The sequence below is a fragment of the Hemitrygon akajei genome, chromosome 11 (assembly GCF_048418815.1).
Source record: "Hemitrygon akajei chromosome 11, sHemAka1.3, whole genome shotgun sequence".
Taxonomy (NCBI): Eukaryota; Metazoa; Chordata; class Chondrichthyes; order Myliobatiformes; family Dasyatidae; genus Hemitrygon; species Hemitrygon akajei.
Genome location: NC_133134.1, coordinates 153,164,551 through 153,183,420, shown reverse-complemented (window position 1 = coordinate 153,183,420; position 18,870 = coordinate 153,164,551). Strand labels below are relative to the sequence as shown.

The window sequence follows — 18,870 nt, the reverse complement described above, 5'->3', positions numbered from 1 at the left end:
TGGAAGGAAATTAATCCTCCCACGGTATTTCATTGGCTTTCTCAAACTATGTTATGTCTAAATTTAGAAAAAATTAGAAGTGCTGTATTTGATACTTCTATTAAATTTGAAAAGATATGGAGACCATTTATTCAATATTTTCATATGATGTAATATGGCCCTGTGCCAAGCTTATTGGTTTTTTCAGCTTTAATTGTATGTATGTTGAGAGGATCGGAGTTGACGACATTGATGTTTATGTATTCTTGTGAGATACTATAAACAGCCCTTTTTTTTCTCTTTTTCTTTAGTTTTTTCTCTTTTTTTGCTTTTTTTTTTTCCCTTAGATATTAGATTAGTAGGTTAGTAACTTGGCATATATTTTTTTTCTTTTTCTTTTTTTTATATATTATATATTATGAAATACCTAGATTTACCTTGTTCATATATATACTATATGGTTCATCTTTTGGGAAAACTTATTTATACTGTATTCATTGCTTATGTATTCCTTCGTGTGTAATGGGAATTTGTATGTTTGAAATCCCTTTATTAATATATTAACTGTATTTTGTTCATAATATTTTTAATACTAATAAAAAGATTGAAAAAGAAAGAAAGAAAGAAAGCAAGTGGGGTCTGACGAGGGTCCTATATAGATGTAACATTACCTCTCGACTCTTGAACTCAATCCCACGGTTGATGAAGGCCAATGCACCGTATGCCTTCTTAACCACACAGTCAACCTGCGCAGCAGCTTTTTGAGTGTCCTACAGATCAAAGTACTGATCCACGCTCTACACTCAACCAATTTGTTCATGACGCTTTTCTTGCATTAAAATAGACACATCTTAAACCATCAGGCTGAGCGCATCCCTTTTCTATCACCTGCCTTTCCTCCCTCTCGCACTGTCTACAAGCTTTCTCCATTTGTGAGCGAATTGCCCCTTTCTCCATCTCTTCAGTTTGGTTCCCAAGGATGGGGAATAGTTCTTTTGTTTGATCCTCATGTAGCTGTAAACTTTTCTTTTGGTACGAAAATTAAACGAAGGCCAAAACCAATCAATTTTAAGCACCAGAGGTTGTGGGGTTACCATCGCCTGAGAGCTTACTGTCCACCTGAAGGCTTATTGTTTGCCCCTGGGTTTCCTGTTCACCTGCAAGCTTACAGTTTGCCTGCGGGTTTACGGTTGGCCTATGCGCTTATTGTTTGCTGAGGGGTTTAGAGTCCATCTGAGAGCTTAGTGTCTGCCTGTGGATAATTCGCAAACCAGCTGCCTAATTCACAATGATTGACAAGCACTGAAATTAGGACTTTTGAGCATCCTTTTGCATAGATTGAAATCATTAAACCTATGGTGCAGCAGCTGCGACTGCCAAAGCCACTCTAAAGGAGAGTCCAGAGCTCGAGTCCAGCTCACCACAACGGATTTGCTTCTCACAAAACAATCTCTTTTAATTTAAAAGATTTTAACAGGTTTTATTTGGGGAGACTTGTTACTAAACTACCCTTTGGTTATATTCCACTCAGCTGCCAATTTTCATAATCACATTGGAAATAAAAGAACCGAGATCCAAATAAAAAGTTCAAGTAGCATTTGTTCCCTCTTAGCTCTGCTCCTTTAAGAACCAACTTAAGCCTTTATATTGAAGAGAGAATTTTTTTTAATTTCCAGTTTTGAAATAAACATTAAATAACTTCATTTCAACAGTAAGTTTTTCTTGCTGTGAATTAATAATCACTAAAGTTAAACATATGTTAGAATGTTCAACGTGTGCTCGTTCCAAGTTCCTGTTTAATATTAAACCATACAGGAGGATCTGTGGTACTCGCTTGTTAATCCTCATCTGGCAACTGTGATGCATTCCAGAATGCCACTGTTGATAAGCAAGGTCGAATCAGGAACGAGGGCTTATCTACTGAAAGAACTAGTCACCTCAACAGCCTTTAAACAGAAGGTGATGAAGTCCAGGGTTTAAATTGTGCACGCAGTAATGAAAAGCATCACCCTTCTAGACTGGATTGCAATTCATGTTAAAATTAATATATGTCACATGAGAGGAAGTGTTTGTATTTTTTCCATTTGATTATGATTTTATATATGTATATTTCTTATTCTAATTTATATTATGGTATTTTTATGTGATGCACTGTTGCCACAAAACAACAAATTTCATAAGATGTCAGTGACAGTAAACCTGATTCTGACTCTTAAATTCTACTGGACAATGACAGTTAGATTTCGTTTAGTCAGAATTTAAGCCTAAATGTTAAAATTTCCAACAAGGTTCCCAGAGTTGTCTATCAGACCTTCAATATCAAGTCCTCAGTCTGTGTCTATAGCTTTCTACTGACTGTTGTGCAAATCAATTTTGAGCATTGGTAAAGCCAGGCTGAAAATTCAACCCGCTAAATTCCTTTTCTTCAGTCCAATTGAATTAGAAATTGTCCTGCCTTTCAGGGTAATGAAACAACTGTATATTTGATTCTGAAATGAACACAACCACACATGACAGTTACAATGTATGTGCTCCTCAACTCTTTTGAAAGCAAGTCATGACTTAAAAAGTATTCTGAAGTTTGTTGAAATAATTCGCTCTCAGTTCCAAAGTCAGTGCACAACATTGCTGAGGCTGAAATCAAGCAGGTGCCTGCCTTGGAAACATTCAGGATTCAAGATTGTTTAATGTCATTTCCAGTACACAAGTGTAAAGGAGAACAAAATAATTGTTTTTTTATTTATTCAGATACAGTGTGGAATAGGCCCTACCAGCCCTTCGCTCCACAGTGCCCAGCATCCCCGATTTAATCCTAGCCTAATCATGGGACAATTTACAATGACCAATTAACCTACAAACTGGTATTTCTTTGGACTGAGAGAGGAAACTGGAGCATGCAGAGGAAACCAAAATGTACAAACTCCTTGCAGACAGCAGTGGGAATTGAACCCCGGTCTCTGGTACTGTAAAGTGTTGTGCTAGGACTCAATAAAGCATAACACAACAAGATAAAGAACACAATAATAATAAAACATACAATAAATTATAAATAGACTAATTGCATGTCCATAAAGTGCTTCTGTAGGCAGAGGGCGCTGGGCAAGAGAAGCGTCAGATAATACTGGCCACTAACAGAGTCAGGAGCACAGAGGGTCCCTTTACCTTAAAAATTATCATGAGAACTAACGCTACTGACAAGATGCTGGCATTGGAATATTGTGCCAGTTTCCTGATGTGCCCACTGAATCTTGAAGACACCAAATTGACTAATAAACCACGATAGGATGAAGACTGAGGTCAGACCTGAATGCACTAGAACAGGTAACCGCAGCAGTCTGCGATACGCTTTACAGCGCCAGCGATCAACTTCCGCCGCTGACCGTGAGGAACGTGTACATTCTCCCTGTGACCATGGGCTACCTCCAGTTACAACTTTTCCTCCCACATTTCAAAGACGTATGGGTCAGTTGTGGGCATGCTACTTTGGCAACGGATGTGTAACGACTCTTCAAAGTTCAAAATAAATTTATTATCAAAGCACATATATGTCACCATATACAACCCTGAGATTCATTTTCTTGTGGGCTTACTTAATAAATCTATGGAATAATAACCATAACAGAATCGATGAAAGACCGCACCATATTGGGAGTTCAGCCTGTGTGCAAAAGGCAACAAACTGTACAAGCATAAAAAAATAAATAAATAAGGTTAAAATTATAGAGAACATGAGATGAAGAGTCCTTGAAAGTGAGATCATTGGTTGTGGGAAAATTTCAATGATGGGACAAGTGACGTTGAGTGTAGTTATCCCCTCTGGTTCAAGAGCCTGATGGTTAAGGGGTATTGACTGTTCCTGAACCTGATGGTGCGAGTCCTGAGGCTCTTGTACCTTCTACCTGATGGCAGCAGTGGGAAAATAAGAAGAGAGCATGCCCTGGGTGGTGGGGGTCCCAGTTGAGGGACAGCATTTCAAGTAGATGTGCTCAATGGTGGGGAGGGCATCAGCCGCAATGGACATGTCGTGTCCACTACCTTTTGTCAGATTTTTCATTTAAGGGACTGGGGTTTCCATAATAGGCTGTAATAACACTTGTGGGCTGCCTCCCACGCTCCGTAAATCCTCCGACTGTGTTGATCGCTAACACAAATTATACATTTCACTGTATGCTTCAATGTACAAAATGACAAATCAAGCTAAGCTCTAATCTTTCTAAAGATTTTGGAGGCAAAAAGATCTTCAAAGTTCTGTGTATTTTTCTCAAAACAAAAGCGCAGGCAGCTCCTATGAAAGCATGAGAATAGGACTCCCAGATTGGAGGACAGAGGATTTGTCGGTGGTGCCAAACATTTCGGCTTGCCCAAGGAGTGATGAACTCCCACTTGTCTGTTCCCACAGATAGCTCGATTTAGATGGGATGACACCTGCCAAGAGGAAATGTTGCCAGAAGAAAGCTGGTAGTACTGCCTCAAGATGATTGAAGTTGGTTCCAGGAAGTCTTTTAGGTCAGCCCCACATGATAAAACTTCAATAAACGTGCTGGAGTGATTTGAAGCCTGAACTTCCTTCATGGCTACAAATGCCAAAGTTCCATCTCTTCCTATAGACCAGGGGGAGAGGTCCTGTGCGTGGAGAGAGGAAGCTGGCTTCTCGGAGTATGGGCCACAGAATAGCCAAGCTGCAATATATTAGAACCATGGAGTCAGAGCATGGAAACAGGCTTTTCAGCACGACTGGTCCATGGTGACCATGGCGACCACAACATCCTCCCTGCTAGGACCAGTTGCCTGCAAGGTTTAAGATTGTTTAATGTCAGTTCCAATACACAAGCGTAAAGGAGACAAAATATTTGTTACTTCGGATCTGATAAGGTGCAAAAAAACCAGATAAAGAACATAATAATTTAAAAACAAACAATAAATACTGTATATATACACAAGATAGCTGATATACATAGACTGATTGTATGTCCATAAAGTGGTGCTAGGCACAGGAGTCGATAAAACAGAAACTGTTGAGATGGCCCGGAACAAATGAAAGACCGAGAACAATGGGAGATTTCTGGCTGACGGTGAATGTGTTGCTCAAGTCAATTTTATTGTCATACGCACAAGTACGGTGAGGTACAGGTACGATGACCCGCTGTGTTCCACCAGATTGCAGCATCTGCAGTACCCCACAAGTGAGTGGGACTATCCAACAATGCTGCCTGATTTCCGAACAGCAGATGGGAACAGCCAGGAATTGTCCCAGTGCAAGGAGACACAAGAGACTGGATGCTGGTATCTGGAACATCAAGCAATCTGCTGAGTTCCTCCAGTTGTCGAATCCCTTGTGCAGGGAGCATCCGAACTGAAAGAACCAGTTAGACTACTGACTGCAGCTCTTTAGTGGTGATAAAACACTGCAGATGCTGGAAATCTGAAATAAAAACAGAAAATGATGCTAACTCTCACCAGCTGAAGCAGGATCTGAGTTAACTTTTCAGGCTGTGGCCCTTCATTCCTTAGTGTTTTCTTAAATCAGTGTTATGCAACGGATCTGTGCAGGATATAATAACTGAGCTCCATCTCTGTATCCAGTCATGCTGTTGTACTCTTGGCAAAATCAGCACCCACTCACAGCTTACTCAAATGATTCGATGGAACTAACTTTAGTACTACTTCATGTTTCCAGTTTTAAATGCAAAGAGCCTTACGTAGCTTACAGTGCATTACTGTGAACAGCACCCGTCATCAGAGAACCCCACCGCCCAGGTCATGCTCTATTTCTGCTGAGCCTCAGGACTCACACCACCAGGTTCAAGAACTGCTACTACCCCTCAATCACCAGTCCCTTGAGCAAAGGGGGATAACTACACTCACTTGCCCCATCATTGAAATGTTTCTACAACCAATTAGCTCACTTTAAGTACTCATTATCTCATGCTCTCATTATTCATTGTATATTTGCATTGGCACAGTTTGTTGTCTTCAGCACTCTGGCTGATCTTTCATTGATTCTGTTATTGATTCTATAGATTTACTAAGTATGCTCAAAGAAAAATGAAACTCAGAGTTGTATATGGTAACATACATGTTCTTTGATAATAAAATTTAATCTCAACTTTGTATTATGTCAATACAAATAGTAGTGGAATGTTAACATTAGTTTGTTTCTCAATGTTAACTAGTTAAAGTTTGTCAGCTCACTCGCATTAAAATCAGAATACTCCTCTTCCACTGAATATTGCAGTGCCAGCAGCATAACTCACAAATGCCACGGCATTAATCAATATCTAATTCAACCGCCTTTAAGGTGGTGCCCACTGTTACTTGCCTCAGTTCCAAGCGGCTTCTGGCAAAGCTAAGAACAAAATATATTTAAAATTTTCCTGAAATTAAACGAGACCCGAAGTAGCATGGAACTCGGGTCTGCTAACTGCAGGTCACGTAGACTGGAGAAGGCAAGGCAAACTTCCAACTTGAGAGGAATGACCAAAGGACATTCACACTATGCATAATATTTACTAATGATTGAATATGGTTACTGGAACCCAATTACAAAATGCTGTGGAATGTGTAAGATAAATGTAACAGAGAAAGAATGCATGTGATACAGCTGGGAATAAACTCAAATCCCCATGAAAAAGATAAACTACTAAAGGAGGGTAACATCGGTTTTTTGCAAAATTGAATTAAAAATGTGGGGGAAAGCAGGTGAACTGATGCACATTATAACTATGAAAAACAAATGTTTAATTTTAAAAATGATCACAGAAAAACGGTTCAAAAAAGCTCCATGCTTTCTGCCAACAGATTTTATTCAAGGAGAGCTACGCTTATACAAGAAGGGTAGCACAGTGGCATATCTAGTAGAGATGCAGCCTCTCAGCCCCAGAGAGGAAGGTTCAGTCCTGACCTCGGGCATTCTGTGTAGAATTTGCACACTCTCCCTGTCACTGTACAGGTTCCCATTTCCTTCATGTTCCAAGGATGTGTGGCTTGGTGGGTTAATTAACTGCAGCAAATTGCCCTGATATGTAAATGGGTCAACAGAACTTGGTGGGTTGATGGGAACGTTGGGAAGATGAAGTATAATTAGTGTAGGATTACAGTAAACAGATATTCAACACTTGGCTCAGAGTTTGTGGGCCAAAGGTCCTGTTTCCGTGCTGGATGGCGCCACGGTAACCAGCTCGTAGAAATACTGGCTCAGAGCTCCTGCATCCCATGTACAATCCTCGACTCATGGTACAGCATAGTAGCATGAGGGTTAGCAACACAGGCAACCTGGGCTCAATTTCTGACGCAAGGAGTTCATACGTTCTCCCTGAAACCGCCTGGCTTTCCTCTAGGTGCCCTGGTTTCCTCCCACAGTCCAGACATACCGGTTGGTGGGTTAATTGGTCATTGTAAATTGCCCCATGATTAGGCAGGGGTTAACTCAGTAGGTTTTTATACTGCACACTGTATCCCAATAAATAATAAATAAACTCTAGTGCTGTCTCTGTGGAGTCTGCACGTTCTCCATGTAACCGTGTGGGTTTTTCCAGAATCAGAGTGACTTTATTGCCAATGTATGAAACATACCAGAACTTAGTTAATTCTACATTCAACTGACGTGCATCCCTACCACAGCTCCCTTCAGCATCTCCCCACAGGCCTCTTCCCAAACCTCTCTCCCTGCAATCCGCTGCCTTCTCAGAAATTTCCTCCCCTTGTCATGCAATACAGGAGCTAATGCTATTCTTCTGTTGTGTGTTGTGTGCCATTCTGCCAAGCATCGTGGGCAAGCTTTGTTGGCGCTGGAATGTGCGGCAACACTTGCGGTCTGCCTCCGGCAAATCACTAGGTCCTGCTGCTTTGCCGACGCAAACGATGCATTTCCCTGTAGGTTTTGACGCATATACGAGAAATAAATCGGAATCTGAAATAAAAGAGTCAACTTTAGTGCCTGACGTTTAGGAGTTTGTGAGTGGAGAGGTATTGCTGCAAGGTCTCACACAAGCCCCTCTCCCCACAATGCAATGCTGACTGAATGCCCTTTTAAAGGAACAACCACGTGAAGGGGTGACTGAGCCCTTTTGGGGTAACCTTGCTTGCACCTGACCGCAAGGAATTTCCCAAATGCTTGGGATCTGGAGCCTCCATGAAGGTAGGTTGTCAAAGCGAGAACTGCTGCTTTATCAGAAGACGTGTACTGCAGCATTTACTGACTCCATGTAATCAGGTAGGAGTTGTGGCAAATTTCGTCAGTCAGGAGCGCACATCGTCTTGTAATTATTCAGGTTAGAAGCCTCCTTACTCAGGCTACAATGCAGGAATCTGGTTTGAGTTGAAGAGGTAACAGCACCATGTCCTTCACTAGGAACAGCAGCCACACATCAATCCGCCAAACCCGAAGACAAAGTGTCCTTTTTAACAATACCTTCATATGGGTAAAAAAAAAGCTGGTATCCATCATTAAGGACCCCCATCACCCAGGACATGCCCCCTTCTCAATGCTACCATCAGGAAGGAGGTACAGGAACCTGAAGGCACACGGTCGAGGAACAGCTTCTTTCCCTCTGCCATCTGATTTCTGAATTAACATTGAACCCATGAACACTACCTCACTACATTTTTTCTGCACTACTTATTTAACTATTTAATTTACATTTTTATATACATACTTACTGCAATTCAGTTTTATCAATATGTATTGCAATGTACTGCTGAAGCACAAGAACAAATTTCACAACATATGTCAGTGATATCAAACCTGTTTCTGATATGGGTAATTTTTACAATTTGTTGTAAGGATTCATAAGCATTGTCCAAAGAACCCTCAGAAAAAGGAAAGATAAGAGATTGCTCTATTTATTCAAGAAATAAAGCAAAAATCTTCCTTTGTTATCTTGCAGAGCCTTTTTGCTGAGATCTTCACTGATTTCTTTACCAAACCAAAATTATTTTGGTTATTTCCACAGGTTATTTTATGCATCCTGAGCATAGAAGCTACAGATCAGCTCATTTCTATTAGAAGCCTCTGTCTGATGTGAAATAGAGCATTACATATTGACTTAATTGTGCCTTACAGTCTGTTATTTGCATGAATCAGAGCTAAGTTTCAGAGAGCAAGTACATCAAAGTATATTCTTAAGTTCACATGCCAAGTTTAATTAGTGACAAAATTGAGTTTGTCTTGTGCCGACTGGAATTTGTTAATCAGGACGTACCGGACGACACTCTTTTTGTAAAAACCACATCATTTGTTGGGTAACAGAGAACGATGCTCAGAATGTTGAAGGATATGACAACATTAAATGTTCGAACTAAGTTAGTTCTCCAAGCTCAAACGTAAACTGTAAGACCCCAAAAAAGGTAAGCCTTTTTATTGCAATTGCTAAACAGTGCTTTGTAATTAATTCCAGATTGTTCCAATAACATACAGCTTTGCATTCAGTCTAGCCTAAAATTATTGTCAGTGAGACCCAGTGGGCTACTTAGCTATGTATGTTCCACAGGCGATAATTACCAACACCACCTGAAGATCACATCTGTCTTTCTTTAAAAAATGACCTGGTTACTCTACTGACTACTACAGACAGACAGATGTTACCCACAGGAAAGAAAATACATCAGGCAATTTTGAAAACTTACTCCTAGCAACTAAGTGAATGGGGGCATTGCTTTGATCAGTACTTAAATACAATTCAAAGTACAAAGTAAATTTATTATCAAAGTACATAAATGTCACCATACACAACCCTGAGATTTGTTTTCTCACGGGCATACACAGTAAATCCAAGATACAAAATAGAATCATTGAGAGAACGTACACAGCAGGGTGGACAATGTGCAGACTGTGCTAAGACAAAAGAAAAAATAATAATAAATAAATAAGCAATAAATATAAATAATAGTTTGGCAAGGATCTGTTCCTTGCTGTAGTGTTCTCTGACCACTCCAATATCATTTTCTCATTTTTCACCATGAAACTGGAACACTGTTTTCCGTCTGGCTTTAAAAGTGAAATTAAGATCATTTGTTCTTATCACATTGTTGATTTCTATGTACATACAGAGCACTCAACCCTTCCACTGTGATAATAAAGAAAGACCCAAAATTTCACCAGAGCTACACTCAATTGGAAGGTGCTAAATGGATACCTGTTCCCCCCAGATGGGGATCATCAGCCATGGTTGGCAGCTCATCTAGGAGCAGGAAAACTCTGATCTCAAACCTCCGCTGCCTTGTGGCTGTACCCACTCATGGGGAAGGCTTCGGGAGTAAACTCAGAGGGAAAAATCTGGAGCTGGAGTCCCTAAGGCAGACCTATGTTGAGTTTAACACTGACTGGCAACTCCCGTGATGCTGCTGGTGCCAAACTATCCGCCTCTGCCGTTTCTTTGGGTTCAAGAGATGCATAGACAGGGGAAGGTTGCTGCATGGGCAACAGCTTGCTCTCCATATTGCACTGCCCTGGCTTATGTATCTAGATGGCTTGGTCGCAACATTCATGGTCAACCCTGACCGATGGAAGCCTCACTCAGTTGCTCCCCCAACAGCTGGGTAGGATGTTTCCCCAACAGACAAGAAGTGTGGAGTTTGTTATAAAGCTACAGGCAACACTGTTCCATGCAAGATACAGTCATCAATTCCTTTGCACATACCACTTAAAGGTTCAAGTGTCTCCCTGAGGCTGCCTGAAGATGCCCAACAAGTACACGTGGTCCACTGACCCATTCCACTGAAGCCCAACTGTAGCTGTGTCCCAGGCCTTCCCTCTCATGTACATCTTCCCTCTCATCTTAGCAACATGGCACCCAGTATCGCTGAGTCGTCCCTGGAGAAATCTGCTTCTTCTTATTAAACTCCCAACAATTCCACAACTGGACAGAGCTAGAATAAATGAATTGCTGTGTTTGACTGTACATACGGTGTTAAATAATTACCACCCTGTCTACCAACACAAAGGCACTTACGATTTTGGCCGAGCAACTCATTTAATGACAGCAGACGTCTTGCAGCTCAGTTTATTATCACTGCAACTGCTTCCAGACAGATCAATAAATGGTCTTGCTAACAAGCTGGGTTACAAGGCAGTGCATTGTGAAATCAAGCATATTCCACTTTAGTCTCACTGCTAATCAAACCGGTGTTAAAAGTCACAAGCATGTGATGTTCATGATTTTAATCCATAGCGTTTCCTGGCTTGACAGCAAGAAAATCCGGGCACAAGAATTTAACCTGAGAAATCCAGTACGCAGTTAGACAAATGCTTTAAAGCACCAGCTGTAAGATTGGGGTTTGAAACCTGCCACTGTCTATGTGAGGAGTTTGTACGTTCTCCTTGTGACAGTATGGTTTTCCTCTGGGTGCTCTCGCTTCCTTTCATATTCCAAAGAAAAAAAGACATGCGGTTGGTGTTAGTGATTTGTGGGCTTATTATGTTGGTACCAGACACACAGCGTCCCAGTACAATCCTCTGATTTGACTTAATGCAAACGACACATATCACTGAATGTTTTGATGTACATATGACAAATAAAGTTGAATGGGAAATGATCAGAAATTGGTGGCTACTTGTATTTCTGCAGGGATCTCAGGCCAATCATAGAGACGGAAATCTGTGCTGGGATCAACAGAAACAACCCTACATCCACATCCATTACAAGCAATGAGCAGAAACAAGGTCCCAAAATCCGTCCTTCAACCCCAGCCTCTGAGGGACACCTTTATGCCAAATGAGGAGTTTAGATAAATGGGCTCACCAACACAAGTGGCCCATATATAATTTATTTTGCAAGAGATTTTCTTCTTATTTGAACAGCTTAAACGTTGAGGCCTTAACTGCTGCCATGAGATAGAAGATACAACAGCCTCCGTTCTTGCACCACCAGCTCAAGAACAGTTACTGCCCCTCAACCATCAGGCTCTTGAATAAAAGGGGGAAACTACACTCACTTGCCCATCATTGAAATGTTCCTAGAACCAGTGATCTCACTTTAAGGACTCTATCTCACATTCTCGTTATTTATTGTTATTTATTTATATTTGCATTTGCATAGCTTGTTGCTTGAAAGCCATAAGACATAGCAACAGAATTAGGCCAATCGGCCCATCAAGTCCACTCCACCATTTCATCATGGCTGATCTCAGATCCCATTCAACCCTCTCACCATATCCCTTGATGTCTCGACCAATCAGGAATCTATCAAATTCCACCTTAAACATACCCAATAAATTGGCGTCAACTACAGTCTATGGCAGAACATTCCACAGATTCACCACTCTTTGGCTAAAAAAAATTCCTACTTACATCTGTTCTAAAAGGTCACCCCTCAATTTTGAGGCTGTGCCCTCTAGTTCTGGATATCCCCCCCACCAGAGGAAATATCCTCTCCACATCCACCTTATCTAGTCCTTTCAACATTCGGTAGGTTTCAATGAGATCACTCTGCATTCTTCAAAATTCCAGTAAGTACAGACCCAAAGCTGCCAAATGGCTCCTCATATGTTAACCTCTTCATTCCTGGAATCACCCTCGTGAACCGCCTCTGAACCGTCTCCGAGGACAATACACCTTCTGCTCTCTGGTTGACCTTTCATTGATCCTGTTATAGTAACTATTCTATAAATATGCTGAGTACGCCCACAAGAAAATTAATCTCAGTGTTGCATTTGGTGACAGATATGTACTTTTATAATAAAAATTACTTTGAATTTAACCCAAGACGTGGTAATGGACTGAAATAAAAGTTGATCAGCCATGAAAATTAATAATCGATTGCAGAAGGACTAATTTCTGCAAGTCCCTGAGTTCAAAATGTTTCGATCTCACTCTTGAAGGGTCTGGTCCTAAGTCTACACTCCCGCAGTGCCCATCTTCAGCAGCACTGCATCCTGGCACTCACACCAGTGGAAATAGCTTCTCTCCGTCTACCCTAACAGCTCCCTTCAGTTAATCTTACCAGCCCGGCTTCATATATACACAAGGTCAACTTTTCTGCTTGCAACTAATAAATCCTTGTGCAATATGAAAACACAGCCTACAGAAAGGAATGCTGCTATTTAAAAGCTGAAATTCAATGCATGTCAATGTCCATGTGATGTTCTGCAGTTTCCTGGATGAACTCTCTGACACTGCCACGATAAGAACACAGGCATTTAAGAGACATATGGGAGTTCTTCTTCATTTCCTTGGTTCCTGACCTTAAACTCTCTTGAAAGGGATTATCTACAATGTATCAACTGTAATGATTTCAAATACCAGCCACTAACCTCACTGAAAGGGTTTAGTTCAGGCACCCCCTCATTTTTCTCTCCGTAGGTTTCCGTTCTCATGTCTCTGATGAGCCCTATCTGCAAACAACAACTCTTACATGACTAATATTTGTTTAACCTCAGCCCAATCTGTACAGTTTTGATGGATCACATGTGGCCCCAAAAATCCCATTTATTCTTACATGCAAGGGAGTTTCATTCTCAGACAGCAATCTTCCATCCTGGATGTCAACAGTTACATCACCAGCCACGATGTAAATATTTCACTGGCCAGTATCATCCAACTCAAGGTCTCTGTCATTGAGTTCGTTTTTTTTTCAATTCAATAGGCATGATATGATTAATGTACTGACTCGTCAGGGAAAGTCATATCTTCCACTGTATAAAATAGGTCAGCAACTCAAGTTACTTAAAGCTTTGGTAACACCAGGTAATTTTTCATCTGTACTATATCTTCACTCCCTGTAGCATAACGAGCAATAATACCCCAATACATTACACGACAGCTTTAGTCAACACTATTCAGATACATCAAAGCCTTTCTACTGTAAAAAACCAAACCCATCATAACAATCACTTGCAAGTCTGAATTAAGTGGGTATCAATGACCAAAGACAACAATACTTACAAATAACCTGTGAATCATATTAATAATTTATTGTTGTGCTTTGAGCAACTCTCTCAAAATTAAATTCTTTACAGCAATGAGTGCTTCGGAAGATGTACTTCAGGAAAGATGTGCTTGTGCTACTTATTAATTAAGTCTTCGTTATAAGTCTGAATTGACGGGATCTGCATGAACGTCCTAAGGTGTTATCTCCAAAGAGGAATGCAAGTAACCTGTGGGTGCTGGAAATCTGAAATATCCATTTGGCCAAGCAGCATCTGAGGAGAGGGAAATAATGTTGCCTGGAATGGGGAGCATGCCTGTTGAGAAAAGGTTGCGTGAACTCGGCATTTTCTCCTTGGAGCGACGGAGGATGAGAGGTGACCTGATAGAGGTGTATAAGACGATGAGAGGCATTGATCGCGTGGACAGTCAGAGGCTTTTCCCCAGGGCTGAAATGGCTGCCACAAGAGGACACAGGTTTAAGGTGCTGAAGAGATGTCAGGGGTAAGTTTTTTCACTCAGAGAGTGGTGGTGGTGGAGGCGGATACAATAGGGTCTTTTAAGAGACTTTTGGATAGGTACATGGAGCTTAGAAAAATAGAGGGCTATGGGTAACCTAGTAATTTCTAAGGTAGGGACATGTTCGGCACAACTTTGTGGGCCTAAGGGCCTGTATTATGCTGTAAGTTTTCTATGTTTCTATGTCAATAACCCTTCAGAACTGTAAAGGAGAAAAAGTAATTTTGATGGAGGTTTATCTGCCTGATGGTGCTGACCTGCTAAGTATCTTCAGCATTTCTGTTTTTAGGATACAATGGGACATTGACAGGATGCAGAACTGGGCTGAGAGGTTCATTCCAGAGAAATGTGAAGTTGAAGTCCTTTCAAAAGTCAAATTTCAAGTTAGAACTCGGGGGTTAAGGGCATGGTTCTTGGCAGTGTGGAGGAACAGAGGGATGTTGGGGTCTGTGTCCACAGATCACTCGACTCTGCCGTGCAAGTTGATAGGGTGGTTAAGAAGGTGTGGCGTGTGTTTGGACTTTGTTAGTCTGGGGATTGAGTTAAAGAGCCAAGAGATGATGCTGCAGCTCTATAAAACTCTGGACAGACCACACTTGGAGTACTGCGTTCAGTTCTGGTTGCCTCATTATGGGAAGGATGTCGGAGCTTTAGAAAGGGTGCAGAGGAAGGGCCTGTACTGTGTTGTAGTGTTCTATGTTAATTTAGCTGAGTCTGCTGAGCTGCTAAGTACTTTCAGCATTTCTGTTGTTATTTCACCTTCTGTATTTGGGTCCAAACTCAGCTGATGAGACGGGTGGATCTCTCTCAACTGACTGTGAGGGTTTTGTGTACAGCGACTTCAATCATTTTCATTTCACAATCACCCAGAGGGCTAATATCACCCACACTTTGGCACTACTTAGAAATGGCTAAATAACTACAATGAAGATCAAACATGCTACTGTTGAAATTTATCCTGCGAGGTGAGAGCCAGAACAAAGGTGGTCATGGAGGGAGAAAAGACTCAATAAGGGGTTTATCCAGATCACAAAAAGAATAGGATGAGTAGGCCACTCAGCCCCTCCAGCTTGGGTCTCAATTCAAAATGGTCAAAGCTGACCTCTTCCAGGCCTCAACTTCAATCCCTACAACCCTGAAGTGCACCATCCTCCAGGAGAAAGAAAGTGAAGTATCTGAAGACGCCTTTATGCTAGTACTTGCTACTTCTGTCGTAAGTGATAGGGAATGCATGACAGCAAGATTCACTTCTTGCTTTTTTGTGGAGATGCTCCTGGCCACATCTTTTATTGCCTCCAAGGTCCCACTTTCCACAGCAGGAAAGCAGAAGTTGTGGCGAGTCCCTGGTAATCAGCGAGCCTGCATATCTCTGACCTGGTGCACTCTAAACTATAATTCACAAGGAAGTTCATAACACTCATAGCTTCTGTGTGAACTGTCCTTGAGCAAGCCAGAGTTTCTGATACAGAGCCAAGTGTGCATGACGAACTACAAGATTTCAAATCAATTCACCCAGCTCCAGATATATTCCAGAGACTTCATAATTCCTCAAAATTCAAAGTAAATTTATTACCAAAGTATGTATGTCACCATATACTACTACCCTGAGATTCATTTTCTTGCAGGCATTCACAAAATAACTGAATAGAATCGATGAATTATACACAAACAAAAATGGGCAGTCAATGTGCAAAAGGTAAACTCTGCAAAAAGTAATTTAAAGATAGATAGATAATTAAATAAGGAATAATATGGAGAACATAAATTGTAGAGTCCTTGAAAGTGAGTCCATAGGTTGTGGAATCAGTTCAGAGTTGAGATAAGTAAAGTTATCCGCACTGGTTCAGGAGACTGATGAAGTAGATTTATCACGTTTAGTTGATTCTACACTTGAATCAGTCCTTAAGCGCATTAACTATGATTCTGAATTTTGAAAGCTGGAAGTAGTTATTGGAATAGAAGTGCCATTTGCTTTTAGTGAGTGCAACAAATATTCCATTTCTCAAGGAAGCAAAACCAAATGGAAATGCTTATGACGTGTTTGGCATTTCCCCCAGTTGTTCTAACAACTGAATTTTAAAATTTTCTGCCTTACATGATAACTTTTTAAAAGCCAGTGGAAGTCAGAGATCCTTCAGGATATGATTGGACTGAGTTGTTCTCTGACCTTGGCAAATTACTTGTAAGCATTTCATCACCATATGAGGAGAGATCATCAGTGTGTTGCTGATTTTGGTGTGTTCTCTGAACGCTTGGCCTTTATATACTAATCAATCAGCTGATTAGTCGTCATTTTGAAAATTCAGTTGTGATGTGGGGAAGAAATCACGTTGCTGATAGGTTGTGTGGTGAACTTTGTGTGTTGTGGTCTGGAACTTTGCAATTATCGGCTCATATGTAGATCTCGATCCCACTCATGAGCTGATGCTGGCAAAATTCCCGAGTATCTTTGTTGACCCTGACTTGTGCCAACACTAAGTTGTAATCATTTCTTCTTAACTACCAGAGAAAGCAGCTTCACTGATTAACCAATTTCCTCTGCCGGAAAGTACATTTGTACCTCACTGTGGTGCTTCTCACTGCTTGAAACCATCACTGCCATACTGACACATTGCCATTTGGATATCTGAGGGCTTTACGCACAAAAGTTAATGTACCTTAACAGCGTCCTCTGCTATCAGGTGCCTGTAGTTCAGTATAGAGCAGACAGCTAACCAAGTTAGTATATTCAATGCCAGAATAAAGTAAAACAAATTATTTTAATATTAAATACTCAGTATCCACCAATAAAAGTGTTCCATTATTTGGGACTATAACATCTATATCAAGTTATCAATTATTGGTCAAACAGAGTATACAAAAGCAAAACTCACCGGTATGGATTTGATGGGTCCCTTGCGTCACAAACATCAGCGTGGCCATTACAGACACAACGCCCTCCTATACTGATGTCCTTGATGCTGTAGTAATACTGAAAGAAAATATTTTTTTCCATTCACATACTGCACAGTTTATCATGGTGGTTTACATTAAATGCAAAGATACTTTATGCCAAATACCCAAATGCATCTGAATTTATACACAAACTAATTAATTTATAGAAAAATTCCTTGTGCACGTACTCAATTACATGGCCCAGACTTCATTATATGTGGAAACTTTGGTTAAATCAGTTGGATCCTGGTCTTCCTGTCAGATCACCAGCAGGCTGTAAGAGTGGGCTCCCTCACCTCCAACCCTCTGACTCTCAACACAGGAGCCCCTCAGGGTACTGAGTCCCATCCTTTAATCCCCGTACACCCATAACTGTGTTGCCACCCACAGCTCTAATCTGCTAAGTAAATTTGCCAATGACACTACATTGATTGGCCTTATCTCAAACAATAATGAAATGACCTACAGAGAAGAAGTCATCTCTCTGACACAGTGGTGTCAAGAAAACAACCTCCCCCTCAATGTCGCAAAAACAAAGGAGCTGGTTGTGGATTACAGGAGGAATAGAGTTGGGTTAACCCCTATTGACATCAATGGATCTGGAGCTGTGAGGGTAAACAGCTTCAAGTTTCTTGGCATCCACATCATTGAGGACCTCACGTGGTCTGCACACACCAGCTGTGTGGTGAAAAAGGCACTACAGCGCCTCTTTCACCTCAGACTGCTGAGGAAGTTTGGTGTGGGCCCCCAAATCCTAAGAACTTTTTACAGGGACACAATTGAGAGCATCCTGACTGGCTGCATCACTGCCTGGTATGAGAATTGTACCTCCCTTAATCGCAGGATTCTGCAGAGAGTTGTGCGGACAGCCCAGTGCATCTGTAGTTGTGAACTTCCCATAATTCAGGACATTTACAAGGACAGGTGTGTAAAAAGGGCCCGTAGGATCATTGGGGACCCAAGTCATCCCAACCACAATCTATTCCAGCTGCTACCTTCTGGGAAACGGACCGCAGCATAAAAGCCAGGACCAACAGGCTCCGGGACAGTTTCTTCCACCAGGCCATCAGACTGATGAACTCACACTGATTTGATTGTATTCTATATTACACTGACTGTTCTATTTATTATAAATTATTATAAATTACTATGATTGCACATGGCACAGTTAGATGGAGACGTTAACGTAAAGATTTTTACTCCTCATGTATGTGAAGGATGTAAGAAATAAAATCAATTCAATTCAATTCTCTACATTTACTAGCACAATACCTACTTTCAATCATTGTCCTCCTGTGTTTTGTAATTTATATTTATTTTGTAGTTTTGAGTAACTTTTACATCTTTGCACTGCATTGTTGCCACAAAACAACAAATTTTGCATCAAGATTCTAGAGTCAAGAATGTTTCATGTTATTTTCAGTACAAAAGTGTAAAGGACAACAAAATACTTGTTATTCTGGATCTGATCCAGCACAAAAAGTCAAAATACGATAAAGAACACAATCATAAAAACACAATAAATATAAATACATAAGATAACTTATATACAAGTCCATAAAGTGATGCTAGGCACA

At 40.9% G+C, this 18,870-nt stretch overlaps 1 protein-coding gene across 1 annotated transcript in view; it reads right to left on the bottom strand.

Moving 5' to 3' along the window:
• The window catches only part of lama5 (laminin, alpha 5), a 322,932-nt gene that overhangs the window by 187,909 nt on the left and 116,153 nt on the right, over positions 1-18,870 (bottom strand). The window contains exon 6 of the mRNA XM_073061956.1: positions 17,233-17,330. Within this exon, the coding sequence (XP_072918057.1) occupies positions 17,233-17,330 (98 nt within the window). The remainder of the gene's footprint in view (positions 1-17,232; positions 17,331-18,870) is intronic.